This window comes from Morone saxatilis, unplaced genomic scaffold (assembly GCF_004916995.1).
Source record: "Morone saxatilis isolate NCDOM2014 unplaced genomic scaffold, NCSU_SB_2.0 Contig23, whole genome shotgun sequence".
NCBI classification, from domain to species: Eukaryota; Metazoa; Chordata; class Actinopteri; family Moronidae; genus Morone; species Morone saxatilis.
Window position 1 is genome coordinate 6,120,577 of NW_023339796.1, and position 14,290 is coordinate 6,134,866.

The following is a 14,290-nucleotide window of genomic DNA, read 5'->3' on the forward strand; positions in this document are numbered from 1 at the left end:
GTGTGATAAAAAGGGAAACAGAATGCCAGTCCCTTCCCAAACCCAGGGTGTGGTGCAGAGACCCATTACACCACACACACTCAGGCTACACATGTTTTGCATGCCATTATTCCCTAAATATAAGCCTATATCATCCAGTGAATGGTATATATTAATGGATATGTTCCGTATATGGTGTCACCCAGAAACTTGTGTCCTGCTAGTTGCACACACATACATCTCTGAGATTCCTTTTGTAGCCTAGGAATGTGGAGGCGGAGATAGTTACCATTGTCATCTGGGAGGCAGGATGCCTTCAGATAAGGCTGTCTAATTATAAATTTCTTTTTTTGTCTCATGAAATATGAAAGTGAATGTCTTGGGTGCCAATTATGACCTCATTACAGGCTAATTTAAAGGAAATTAAAAGGCCAACTACTCCATATATCGCCACCAGACAAATGAACTAGCCCCCACTCTCTAATTGAAATCCTTTGTTTGTGCAACAGACATCAGTCAGCCTGCCTAATAGCTGTGATATAATTGATTCCAACATCAATGATAGTGCAGTGCATAATTGGGCCTGACCCACAGAGTGAAAATATTCACATGGGACGAAAGCTGTTGATGTCACGGGAAAGTTCACCATTCTCATTTGTCAGAGAGACAGACAAGTGAACCCAACATTAAATGTCTACATCATGGCTATCCCTAAGGGACTTGGCTAAGTACTACATTACAGCAGGATTGATTAGCTCCGCCATAGGTTCGACTGTATTGAAATCAAGATAGATGAGGATATTTGGGTTTTTCTCTCTCATTGCTGCATATCAGGATGAATAATGGGTGTTTATCTTATGAACAAAGTGTATATTTTGAATATTGCAGAACACACTTAGATTGTGCATTACATTTACTAGAAATTGTAGGTTTTTTTCACAGCAGTTTTGGAAATGCATGACAATCTCGATTAAAAGTTTTTGGGAAGACCTGACAGAAGAGTAATTATCAAGGGCTGAAAGGCTCATGATGACTAAAAGCCTTACAGGTAATTAAAAAATAATTTCCAAGTATCAGGTGGCTTCCCTTTGACAATTGCGTAGGTTACTATGCAATTAAAGATACCTATAATTAGTGCCATGTTGTTAATTAGTGACAATTTTAAGCATTGGTCTCTCTTTTCTTGACTGAGAGTGGTGCTAAGATCATTAGCATCTTCGCAGCCATGTTGTCAGTTCGGGTCTGGAACAATTACAAACAGACAGACCTTCCGCTGGGGTTTGAAAGGCAACAGATGCTGGGAATTTCCCTAAACACATTGGAAAGCATAATATGTCATTTGGGGCCTAAACACTCACCCTACTTGCAGAGATTCACGAAACACACAATGAACAGCATGTCTAAATCTTCAACCGTCACTGAACTTCACTTAGAATTCAAAAGCAACACACTGCTTTGTTTAAAGGTGTAGACTGGTTCTGTTGCATCGAAGGAGCAGTCGAAGTCAAAGTGTTCACAATTAAAGGCAAAGTAAAGTGTTTTAATTTAATTATATTCTTATTATACTCAAAAACAGAGCCAATGATGGTTAACACTTACAGCTGTGGTCAGCATTTCGGTCTGCACGCAGGGTGAATCCAAACACAATAGGCTGTTCCTTTACTACAGACAGACTCCTTTAATCTTTTAGCGTCTTGAGCCAACTAAAATCATTTGACCAGACTGACTGTGCATCATTATGTCACACAAGGGTCACCATCTTGTCAACAGTCGAGCGGTGACTATTAGTGGTAGCTGCTGCACATTCTGTCCTTCTCAACTGTTGCCTTCCCCCTCTTCTCTCTTTCTTTTGTCCATGTGCCTCTCATTAAGGCTCCAATCTTGCATTCAGCAGTGAGAAGCTCAGCGGTGTCCCTTGTTAACTAAGTTATCAGGGTTGCTATGATGAGCAGGCAGGAGGACTCCCCTCAGCTCCACTGTGGACCAGCACTGCCAGGCCATAATGAAATAATTCACCAAGGGACCATCTCCTACTGGAAGGTTAAGGGGTCTCTCTGCATCAATTAACATTTGGTGGACTCGTGGAACAAGCCCGGTGAAGACTAATAGCCAGGCAAGTGTGAAATCACCTTGCCCCGGCCAGCAGTCATGTGCATTGGTAAGTGAAAATGAGTTTTCAGAATTGGAAAAAGAGAACTGACTCAGATGGAAGGGAGAGAGAACAGATTACCATGGATACGGAGGTAGCCCCAGAAATCAATAATCTGAGGTGTTTTGAATAGGCTATTGTGTGATTGTTTGGACCTTCTCAAATAATAAATTTGTCTTGCTCCACCCAGTGAACACGCTTTAATGACTTTGGCTTAACTATTAAGGCTGCTTACAATGGGCAACCTAGTTTTGTGATGAGACATTATGCAAAAGAGAGCTTGATTCAGACTACACTTCCTTACCTGGTAGAAGTTGGGCCAGTAGGTGCTGATGGCCAGCTCTATCTGTCCCCAGGAGCGAGTGGCTGGACCTGACACGTTCCAAACAGGCATCCCCATGGGACTGTTGTTTTCTTTGATATAGACATTTAGGTGACCGGGGTGGCTGTTGTCTCTGCCTCCTATATAGTAGTGGAAGGTAACGCAGTGAGTGTCATTCTCCTTCAGCTGTGGTGTCAGCAGTAAGGCCTTCTGCCCTGCAAAGCGTCCTGACGTGTTCACCATCATGAAGGCTGAACCTGCAATGTGGACAAGAGTTTTACATCATGAGTTGAGCTGGTTTTATCCAACCAGCAGTTCAAATGAGGCAAACTGATATTTGTAGTAACAACTCTTGTGAAAGTCATAATCCTATACAAATGCAAACCCATCTACCTGGCATGATGGTATGCTAATATAAACTACAAAAAGTATTTGGAAATATTATCTCAAATTCAAATACTGGTGAGTACCAGGAAAGGGTTTTTAGACACACACGTGGCTCTATAAAAGACAAGTCCACCACTTTAGTCAAGATTAAAATATCTCAACAACTACTGGATGGATTGCAGTAAAGTTTTGTACCGACATCCGTGCTTCCCAGATGATGTATCCTAATGACTTTAGTACTGCTCATCTAGCCTTATCACCAGGTAAAATTTTAATGTGTCCAATACAGGTATTTATGACTAAAATACCTGCAAAATTAATGGTACTCCCACCTAAGCTGCACTTTAGTTTGGCGAGTTAGCATCCTAACATTTGCCAATTAACACTAAAATGGTGTACTAACCCATCTAAACATTTTACCTGCAGCATGTTTGCATTGTCAGTGTAAGCATGCAGAGGTAAGCATTTTACTCAAAGCTCCGCTAGCGTGGCTGTAGACTAAGTCTTGTTATTTTACGAACCGTAACACATGGCGGTGTATAACAAGTACCAAAACACTTGCATTAAATGTTTAAATGCTTCCTTGGTTGCCATATAAGGATACACCACTGTCCTATTTCTTGTGCATGGTTTGTGTGGACACTCATTTGGCTACCACATAACATTCATCACCCACATATTTTACTAAGGAGACAAGGCAACTTTATTACCACCTTTCAACAACAAGGCAAAAGAATGACATGAACTTTTTCTAAACTTTGTGATTATGTATAGGTTTCAAATCATGTCAACAGTGAGGTAGGGACAAATAACAAATTCATGTAATCCTTAAAGTAAGATACCAAAAGACTAATGTGGTATTATTTGAGCACTACAATACCTGCAACAACTTTGTACAACATTTGGTAGAAGAATGACTGCTTAATGGCCTTAATGTATTTGATTGTGTTTTTTTCTCTGGCCACAAAGCAACATAACTTGGATCTGTTGGCTGTAGGCAGATGCTTATTAACACAAAAGAAAGATCTCCTAGACAAGAATCAGATTATTACTAGCAATCAGGTCCTGAGGTTTAACAGTAACTAAATAAAAGGCCTAATCTTATAAGAGTATGCAGGAAGCAGGTAAATGACTGTGCTGAGACCTTTCCTTTTAGCGCTGAGAATACTAGCATTAATGAGAAAATGCTGTTACGTTTGGATTGATAGTAACTCTCTTATCATTATCATTCATCAAAACACAAAGGCAAAAAAATGACTAATTCTACAAATGCTAGAGAGTGTTTTTTCCCCCTCAATGACAGAGAGAAGGGAAATGATGAGAAATCAATAAGTTAAAATCTATTTGCCAACCAAGCCCCATTTAGATTTTATCGCTTTGGTTCAATATTAAAGGTTAATCTAATTCGCTCCCCTCTTGCCAATAAAACACAAGTGAGAATTATTATATTGGCAAACTTTCAAGGAGATGCAGAACACATTCTATTTGTCATCATCCTATTTAGCTTGGCTTGGTAATGAGATGGCACAAATCGTAACAGCATTTGAAACACGGCCAAAAAGACTCAGTTTATGTTGAAATACATCTTTTTGGAAGTGTGGTAACGATTGGAAGGCACGTCTTGCTTAGAGGTGAGACAAACAACCTGTTAGCACTGCTCTCCTGCATGTGAGGCAGAGCTGAACAGCAGTGGATGTGAATCTTCGTCATTAAACTTAACATCTGGCGAGTCACTCAGATATGGTGTTAAAAAGGGTGAATAACGTCAACTAAATCAGCAGGCTTGGTCCCCGAGTGTGTCAGCCAAACAGCCTCTCACAAAACCCTATTTGCTCCATCAATGACTCAAGCTTGCCCACTTGTCTTGTTGTGCTGCACTTGTAACGCTCACCAATTCCATCTGTCTCCAGCTTCAGATAACGAGTGGGGGCTCTGTCATGTTTACACAATGAAACAGGAGGAGAGGGAGCCAAGGAGGAGGAGAGGGAGCCGAGGAGAAGGAGGAGGAGCAGTGAGTTGTGATGACACCAAGTCAGCCTCCTCGGCTTTGTTTGTCAGGTAGTAGCAAGTTGTTGTTTTAAAGGATCTTGACATGGTCTAGGTCATTTGAGTATCACTAGGGGCTGTATTTTACATAAATGCACAACAACTCTCCCACAAACCATTAACACAAAGACAAACCATGATATACTGCTGGTGAAACTGTGCATGTTAAGTATACATGGTCAACATTCAATTGTGGACCACATGGACTACATGGGCTACAAGTGGAATACAGAATGTGGAAGTGCACTGGATATCAACAATATACCGAGGCTTACGTTTGGCTTTGATCGCTTGTCAATGGTTAAGAAAAAAAAAACGTTTACAAATTTCCAATAATATATTATAATAATTATAAAATAAAAATCAATAAATACATAGTTGAGCTTGAACATGAATTGTTTACCTTTAACCATTAGTGGCAAAATTGTATCTCAATGTCCACTTACTGGCTTCTTCAGAGCTTTCAACTTTATCTCATGGCCTTCGTCACTGGATGGAGATTGCTCTGTTGTCATAGAGATATCTCTGTTGAGTTGTGTCTCCATAACAACTAAGCAGTTTAACATTACACACTAAGATCACATGATGGACAATGGAGATATCGCCATGACCACTGAGCAAACGCTGAGGAAGACTGTGTGGCTGAAAGTAATATTTTTTCGTCAAATAAATACATAATTTAAATAAATAATAAGAATTTATATATAACATACATAAAATATTTGTTTAATTATGCATGGCTTACACTGGCACCTTTTGTGTGGTTTCACTGCAAGTGTGTGAGCATAAAAGCAACATTATGAAACTATTTTACATGCTCCCTGAATGCCTGTACTTGCACTATGTAACCTGGGTTGCTGTGTATGATCTCGGAGTGTGTAATGCTTTACAGCACTTAGTTAGACAACACTAACTATGTCACTGATTTTGTTGAAACTGTATCATTTTTTAATAGAGAAAATGTGTTTTCTGGTTTTCCTCTGAAGTCGTCCGGCTGCTCTCTCTGAGATCTACTGAGTTTTCTCACGGACAGATAGCTCTTAATTTAGGAACAAGAAAAGCTAACTGTTAGTTGGCTCAGTTAGCCATGCAACTAGCTCGACTCTTCCCGGTCTGGAAATGGAGCTCGGAGTACCGGGGGAGTGTTGGTGCTACACCGCTAGCACAGGAGCTTTGGACTGCATGGATGGGGGAGGAGATTTGAGGCTCGGAGCAGGGAATGCTGGCGGGGTAAGGTGCCAGAATGGGCCACAGAACCAGAGCCAAGCAAGTGGGCAATCCAAAACTGTAGGGACGCCAAATATAAATTCTTGCATAACGTTGCTTTAAAGTTTGAGTGCGTCATGCAAGTCCTTTCATAAAATCTCCCTGTGTTTACTGTAATAAAAACACACTTTTTCAAGTTGTGATTAGCTATTTATGATCGTGGCTTTCCTGTATTATAGATTTTCCTGCACAGCATGATCACTCTGTTATGATTCACTATTGTGAACAGCACACTGCTGTTCTCCTGGAGCTTTTTAATGTATTATTCACACTCAGTTTGTCTCTGATTCAAATGGTAAGGCTAATTATTTCTGTGGCAATGCAAGAAGTTGTGTAAAGTACATGTAGAAGGGCAGGAAATGAGTCGACTTTGAGACACTTGTTTGTCCAACCTCAATCAGGTGTCTCTCCATGAGGGCTTTGAGTTCTCTTTAATAACATTCAGCCATCTGCTCAGGTGCCCAGAACATTTTTGTTTTTTTCCCCCCTTTGAGGCATCAGCAACCCTTGGTGTGATGCGAACCAGCACTAATAATCAGTTGATGAATTGTTCAGTTGTAGCTCATATTACAAAGACAAAGATACTGGCACCACTGCTTTCCTCTATGATTAAAACAGGCTGTTTGCTTTTCATTTCAAACAGCCACGTTGTGACAGTGTTGCACAGGAGATTTATGCACAGCAGCGCTGTTGTTGGTAATTAGAGACGAAAATATCAGATCCCTCAAGCAGCCATTTGTAAATTTTTTACTACCATGTTAATGTAATATTAATAAAACAATAGGTAGTCACTTCTTGTTAATAAAGCTTAATGCAGTAGCCGTTAGTATTTAAGTGCAATTACTTGATAGAAATAGATGTAAATATCAGAACATTTCTTCCTCACTACCCAGGAGGTTGCAGAACTGTAGCAATGGGGCTATGAAATTCCTGTCACCAAATTTGAGGCCTACAAATCGTCTTGATTTAGGTCAGTGAACCTGAACACAACAAGGGGAAAAAGTCTTTTCTCTCCTCATTATTGACCACCATAAAACATAAGAAAACAGCTTTTCGAGTGACAGTGCGCCGCCTCGTTATGCTGACACTGTCACTGTCTAAGAGAAGAAGAAGAAGATGACAGGAAACACTGATTGTCATTCAGTTTCTATGTTCTTAGAGCTTAATGACCACATACTCTGCAGGACCTGCTGCACCATGACAAGCTAATTAGCCAGCGAGACTAAGAGCAAATTATAATGACACTGTGTTAGTGCTGTGCTAATGTGCTAGTGATGCACAGTGATGCACAGTTTTTTCTCTCCCTCTCTTCTTCTTTCTCTATCTCTTTTGCCTTAACAATGGCATGTTCAAGACCAATTAAAAATAGAGAGCTCTCAGCGTACTCAAGGCCTGTCTCTGCAACTCTGTAAAGGCCAGGGCTCGGTTATTGTCTAAGGTATTCAGAGGAATAGATTTATTATTATTCCAATGTAGGCCACCTTCACCTTCCATTACAATGATGGCTGAACATGGAGAACATGGAGACTAGTATGAAAACTGAATTAGTAAAAGATGAAGTGGTGCTACATACATTCGTGTTGTTGTTCAGAAATGAAGGGCACACCACTGAAATAGAAATGTATGACTTCCATTATACTAGGATATTTTAGACTTTAACAAGGCTACTGTGCCTGAATGAGGGCGGTTACACAGAAAACATTAACCGTACATTGATTATCAGACAATTCATTGTCAGAGGCCATAAATCAGTAGGTGTCAAAAAAACAATCGCCGGTTTCAGTGGATTTCTGTCATTAGTCAAGTGTTTTATTTTGATTAAAGGGGAATTGTACACATCAAAATCAGTTTACAGGTCTTGGGGAGTAGTACTGGATATTGTACATGGAAATAGTTGTATAAAACCATGTGTGGCTCCACAGGGAACAGCATGAAGTCTGATAAACTACATCAAAGGGTGTTAAGTTTGAAAATAAAAATCTGGGGGTGTGGAATTAGAAAGGAGTAAGGTTACCAAACCTCTGTAGACCACTCCTCATGTCCCTATATTAGCAGCGACCAGTGTTGGGCAATAACTTATTAGTAGTAATAAAACTGCAGTAATTGATTTTACTTTCCACTGTAACCAGTAGTGTAACTAATTACGAATACATTTCAGTAATGATATAACAGTTACCCCCCCAATAAAAAATAATTAGCTACAACATTACCTTTGTTGTCACCCCCTACTAATTTTAAATCCAACCGTCCAATCACATCCTTGGATTCACTTTTGTAATCGTGAATGAAACTAGCTTGGAGGACAAACAAAAAAACGGATTTTAATTGTCATAGGTTTGAATTTTGGGGAGAAGGAGCACAATTACTAATTTTGTGGGGAGTAGCAGAAAAGTAATATAACTAGTAATGTACCTAAGTACTCTTGGCAGGGAGTAATAATAGTACTTACTATTAGAAACGTAATGAGAAATAAATTACATTTTTTGAGTAACTAGCCCAACACTGGCAGCGACTAGCATAACGCACCCAAATCGCTGACCTAAATCTCAGGTGCCATATTGCATTTTCGGTAGGAACCAGTTAAAACAAGTAAGAAGAATGTGTGGAATAACAAAAAAAGACTATATCTCTGGTTCTGCCACATCAGTTCAGTCCATTGTAAGTCCTACAATATTATAAGAGACCAATGCTAAAATGCTGAATTGATTGCTTAAAAAGACACTAAATTCATGTGCTATTTGTTCTGAAAGTCTAACATGGAACAAGAAACCTAAACCATTAGGAGGTTGCAGCTTTGCAAGTCTGGTGAGCATCGGTGTGGTTTCATGCAATCTAACAAATGTTTATGATAAAGACTTTCCAGCAAGTGTAAACCCACAAATGTTTAGATTCAGCTGGACATGAAGCAATCCAAAATAATGGCTATAATCCAAGAGAAGGCTTCCATCAGGTTAATCCATTGACCTGTCAGCTCACTCGCACTAGCGGAGCAGTTGGGAGTTGGTCACAGCTCGTGTCAGTCCATATGGGAGAACAAGTTCCTTCAGCTAAGAGCAGAAGCTGGTGACAAATTGGTAATCACTAAGAAATAAATACTTTAATTTGATGGTTTTTTAGCACCTATTCATCCAATGAAAGTTTGGTGACCTCCAGAACTTTCTATCGAAGAAATGGGTCTTTTGCATTAAAGCTAGTTTTTCTGAACATAACTACTCTGACATTATCTTAAGGAAGCAGGCAAAAATAATGACCATAATCCATTGAAATACTATCAAAGTGATACAGTATGAATTCCTGCTTATGCAAAGCATGCAAACTCAATTTAGAAATGACAGCTTTTCAGAATTACAACAATGTGACAAGACCACGTCCTAATTTCCTCATTTCCTGCAATAAAGTCTCATGTCCTCAGAGCCTGTCTTTTTTGTAATCATAGTAGAAAGCAGGAGAAGGTTCAGAGTTGGTGGTGGAGAAGTAGAAGGAGAACAGCGACCTGAGACAAATGCCAGATGAATCCTATTAACCCTTTTCAAGTCGTTTCTATTGCATTCATGCTTCCCTGTATGCCTGTAAACACAAGAGCCATTACTACACTAGACACTACTCAAAAAAGTCTACTCTGCATTCAATGTATAAATATGATTTTCCTTAAATACACATGATTGTACAAATAACACTAACGGAATACACAGAGGACTGGTCACACAGTTTTTAAGCAGAATATGAATGATGTAGCAAATTACCCAGAGCTGGTTAAGTGGCTACATTTGTACATTTTCTTTTTTCCCCTCGTTTTCTTTTCTTAAAAAGGTAGGGAAGTCTTCTTAATGGGTATAAAGTCTGATATGTCTATAGGTTGAAGGTATTTAGATTAATTATGAGTTGAGTGATGGGCTGAGCGGAGGATATAATTTGCAGTAATGACTAGCGCTCATTATTTCTCCTCCATTCAGGTCCTGAACTCCGTGAAAATCATTATGTGGGGGAAATCAGAATGAAGGGGCGCTCTTTAAACCCAAACCCTCCAGGTCTCATTTGCTAATAAAATTCACAGAGGTCACCACCGCAGAAAAGCACGGCTGCCGCTTCGGAAATGTCAATGAAGACAGGGCTATTCTCACTGTCTGCCACCAATCAAAAATGCTCTCGCTGTGAGGGTTAGGCTGTTAATGTGAACAGCCGTGGCCTCCACTCAATTTTCCAGAACTTTCCCTGTGTCCTTTGAAACATGAAAGGGGTCTGATGAGGTAACACTGAATAAGTTTGGGCTCTCCATACGAAGGACCTGCCAGGTTTCTTTGACAGTGTCAAACAGATTCACCCAAAACAATCCATCATGCGCAACACGTTTCAGCCCTGTCATTTTAGTCAGGTGGAACAGCTGACCCTTATTATGTCCCATGGCAGCATCCTTTGTTGCTGTGTGTCAATCAACAGCAAATCTTAATGGCTTAATATGTCATCTTAATATGCACTACGCACTGTTGAAGCTCCACTGTAGTAAATGGGTCATATAATAGCCCATTTGCCTGATACAAACCCATTACAAAATAGAGAGTGTTCACGTGTCACCTAGCTGCATCATTAGCCCTAATTGTACATACCATGCACACTAATGGGAAAAGATACACTATGCAAATATGTCCTCCATCATGAAAGTACAGTGTGTTGTCATAATCCTGTTTATAGTAATGGGTGCAATCCTGTTTACTCAAACCACGGTACAGTTCTTAACCTCACAAACATGCTAAATTGAAAATCGCAGTCTGTCATCCCCAGGAATTAATTCACGAATTGATCAGACGTTGTAATTTGCTGGTCTGTTTCATCCCCTAATCATATAATGGGGTTTCTCCTTAACCTCACAACCTTGCCAACACTGTGCAAGGTGTGATTTTCACAAAGTTGTGAATGGCTCAAAAGCAATTAGCTTATTTTCACAAGACGCAGCCACTCCCTCTTCAACAGCAAATCCCATCTTTTGCTGATGTGATTTAAATTCTGATTAAATTTCTGACGTCCTTCAGTCAGTGGGTGTTCTCTCCTTTCATATTTTAAGTGGCTATCCTTCTCCTCTTTCATTTGAACAGCACATATAGCGCCATAAACAACACTGGTTGTCCAGGTAAGGCGGAGGGGCTTTGTCAATTCATTACCTCCTGATTGAAATGGTCAAAAAGGTGAACAGTTTGCCTTTTAAAATTATCCATCTTATCCATATGCAGTAGCTGCACTCTAAGAAAGGCACCCTTCTGGGTTCAAGAGTGAGTTGCATTTGCATGAACGCATTATGAACCTGACAAGAAAGAACCAGAATGAGAGGAGATCACCGTTACCCTATGAAGAACCTCATTCTGCCAATCCTTCACTATTGTCTAGGTGTCATTATCGACCAAGGGCGTGCTATCAAAACAAAGACACTGTGCAGCAGAGACAAAAACATTCAATTTCTCTCCTGCAACGTATTTAGAGCAGACATTAAGAATACAACAATAAGTCATTTAACCAGAGCTGCATTTGCCATTGTGCCTAGTATAATACAAAAACCCTAATTAATCTCAGTTAGAGGACCTTCTTTTTCCTCCTCTTGCCATTATTCCCCAGAACGAGTCTCAGGGGAGAGCCAGGGAGCAGCAGCCTACTGCTGGCAACATCCATGACACCATCAGAGAGGAGGCAGGCTCTGCACCAGCTGGGGCTCACTAAAAACAGCTTCCTTCTTAATGGCATCTGGACACCCCCCGCAGCACCACACTGCAAACTTCCTCATCAAGTCAGCTCCATCCATTCTTCTTTAAGACAAGTGCACCATGTTGGATAACTTATAACAGTGGGTAGAGCAAAAACTAGAGAAATCTGTTTTTTGAGTGATAATACAAAAGTCTTTGATTCAAGTGCGGTAATTTCCTCTTCAAATAATATGCAATCCAAGCCAACATCTGACTCTGACACAAGTGCATCCAGCTCCATTCTCCAAGGCTCAATGAGTGTCGTCTTGGCTGATATGGTTTTATTATCATTGTCCAGGACAGATGAGGCTTGTTGGTAATAACAGGACTGACAGTGACAGTTCTGCCGGGGGTTTCTCCAGTTGGCTCGGGAGAGGGAACACACTAGGGAGTGCCCAAGCAGACATTCAGAGCCTCAGAACTGGGCTGAGCCACCCTAAAGGAGCCAAAGCATGCAATCAGAGCTGTGTGGGGGGATAAACAAGACTGCTCTCCGTCCAGACGTAGCAATTAGGTAGGGAGCGGATCGTCGTAAACAACCGAGAGTTTCAGGCACAGCTCATCTCTTCTTCATGTGACCAGAGGGCTTGTTTTCCTTGTTGCATTTCATTTCGCTTTTCCCTTTTAGTACTCTTTTATTTACATGCTGGAATGAAATTGGGCCAGTTTGGTCTTTGGTTGCAGTATGAGCTTCATACGATGAAGGATTCCTCAGAGGGCTGACATCAAATGCTGCACAAGGCCTGCACAACTGTTGTCTACACTTACCGCACTGACACAGCATCTTAATTCAGGATGTCTCCTATTCTTCACAAGCATTTGATGCATGTTACTGCAAGCAGATAATAGATAGTGTGCAGGTTTTCAGTACTGAATGTTGTTAACCTTTAATAAAATTCCTATTATTGCATGATGAACTTTTCATATTCACATCTTCTTTTGGCACTTGAATGACGGTTACCTAATGGCATTAATGACAGGTATCTAATTACAGATACTGGAGACTTAATACTGGACTTAAACCTGACAGATAAACCGATAATGCTGGACAATTCTGCCAAATCTTTTTTTCCATCCAGTGCCAATATTTTTTTAAATTCTCCCTTTCGGTAAATCAATACGGTTATGGTTGGGAAAGATTATCATGGCAAACTATGGTTAAAGTATGGCTAGGCCTGGGCAATAAAACAATAGCAATAAACAGTATATTGGCAATAACAACGCTTCATCAATAGCAATAAGTATGCCTACAATTATCCATCTTATCCATATGCAGTAGCCACACTCTAAGAAAGGCACCCTTCTGGGTTCATGAGTGATTTGCATTTGCATGAACGCATTATGAACCTGACAAGAAAGAACCAGAATGAGAGAAGATCACCGTTACCCTATGAACCTCATTCTGCCAATCCTTCATTATTGTCTAGGTGTCATTGTCGACCAAGGGTGTGCTATCAAAACAAAGACACTGTCACAGCAATAAGAAAATTGTTCAATAGAATATCAATAGTTTCACCTAAATGCATTAAATACAAACAGTCATGAAAGCACATAACAAATACTCATATTCCTTGATAATGGAACGTGCTATGAGTGAATTAACAGCCGCTTCCACCCACTGGAGTACGCAACATGTTGTCAGTCACACCCTCTCAAAAAACATCACAGCGGTTCATACATAAAGTAATTAAACTTACCTTGTTTAATAGGTAATTAAAAATTATTCATAATTATCGATATCAACTGAAATTAAACATTTTATTGTGATCTTTCAGCTATATTGCCCAGCCGAAGGTATGGTTAGACTTAGACGACTAGAACACTTGGCCAGGGTTAGAGAAAGATCATTGTTGCGGTTAATAAAAGTTGAACAATTCTGAAAAAGGCATGCTACACCACCCTGACCTCCACACTCTCCACCTCAGTACATTAAAGGCGAACTACTTTCTGCACTGGCTCTGAACATTGGCAATAGTTGTAAATCATAAAAGGTACAAAATCATCCAAAATTCCAAAGTATACTGGGATTGGAGTTTACTTGTGAGTTATACGTTTAACCTCTGGAAGGATTTGATTTGCTCTGAAAACTCAGCAAAGGCAGAGAAGGTTTTTAATCATCACTTAAAATCATACATTAACAATGACATTAAGAACGCCCCTATTTGGACAGATACTGTCTACAACCAATTTTAAGAGTGTTTGAGGTAGCAACGCCTTCTGCTCAGAACAATCTGTTCTGTGAGTATGATAAGGTCGTTTTGTGAAGATTCATAAGTACAGGTCGAGAGTGAGACAGCAATCAGAGGTGAGATAGCTTTTCCACCAGTGTGGCTTTCACATAAATGCATTTCTACCCATCAACCCCCTCTCCAGTAGCCCTAAAACAATTTCAGGCGTCAAGTACACTACATT

The 14,290-nt window shown here is 40.1% G+C and overlaps 1 protein-coding gene across 6 annotated transcripts in view; it reads right to left on the reverse strand.

Moving 5' to 3' along the window:
* The window catches only part of LOC118334671 (receptor-type tyrosine-protein phosphatase mu-like), a 162,745-nt gene that overhangs the window by 109,076 nt on the left and 39,379 nt on the right, over positions 1-14,290 (reverse strand). For all 6 annotated transcript variants that reach the window (XM_035670694.1, XM_035670698.1, XM_035670697.1 and 3 more), the window contains exon 3: positions 2,433-2,707. In XM_035670694.1, the coding sequence (XP_035526587.1) occupies positions 2,433-2,707 (275 nt within the window). The remainder of the gene's footprint in view (positions 1-2,432; positions 2,708-14,290) is intronic.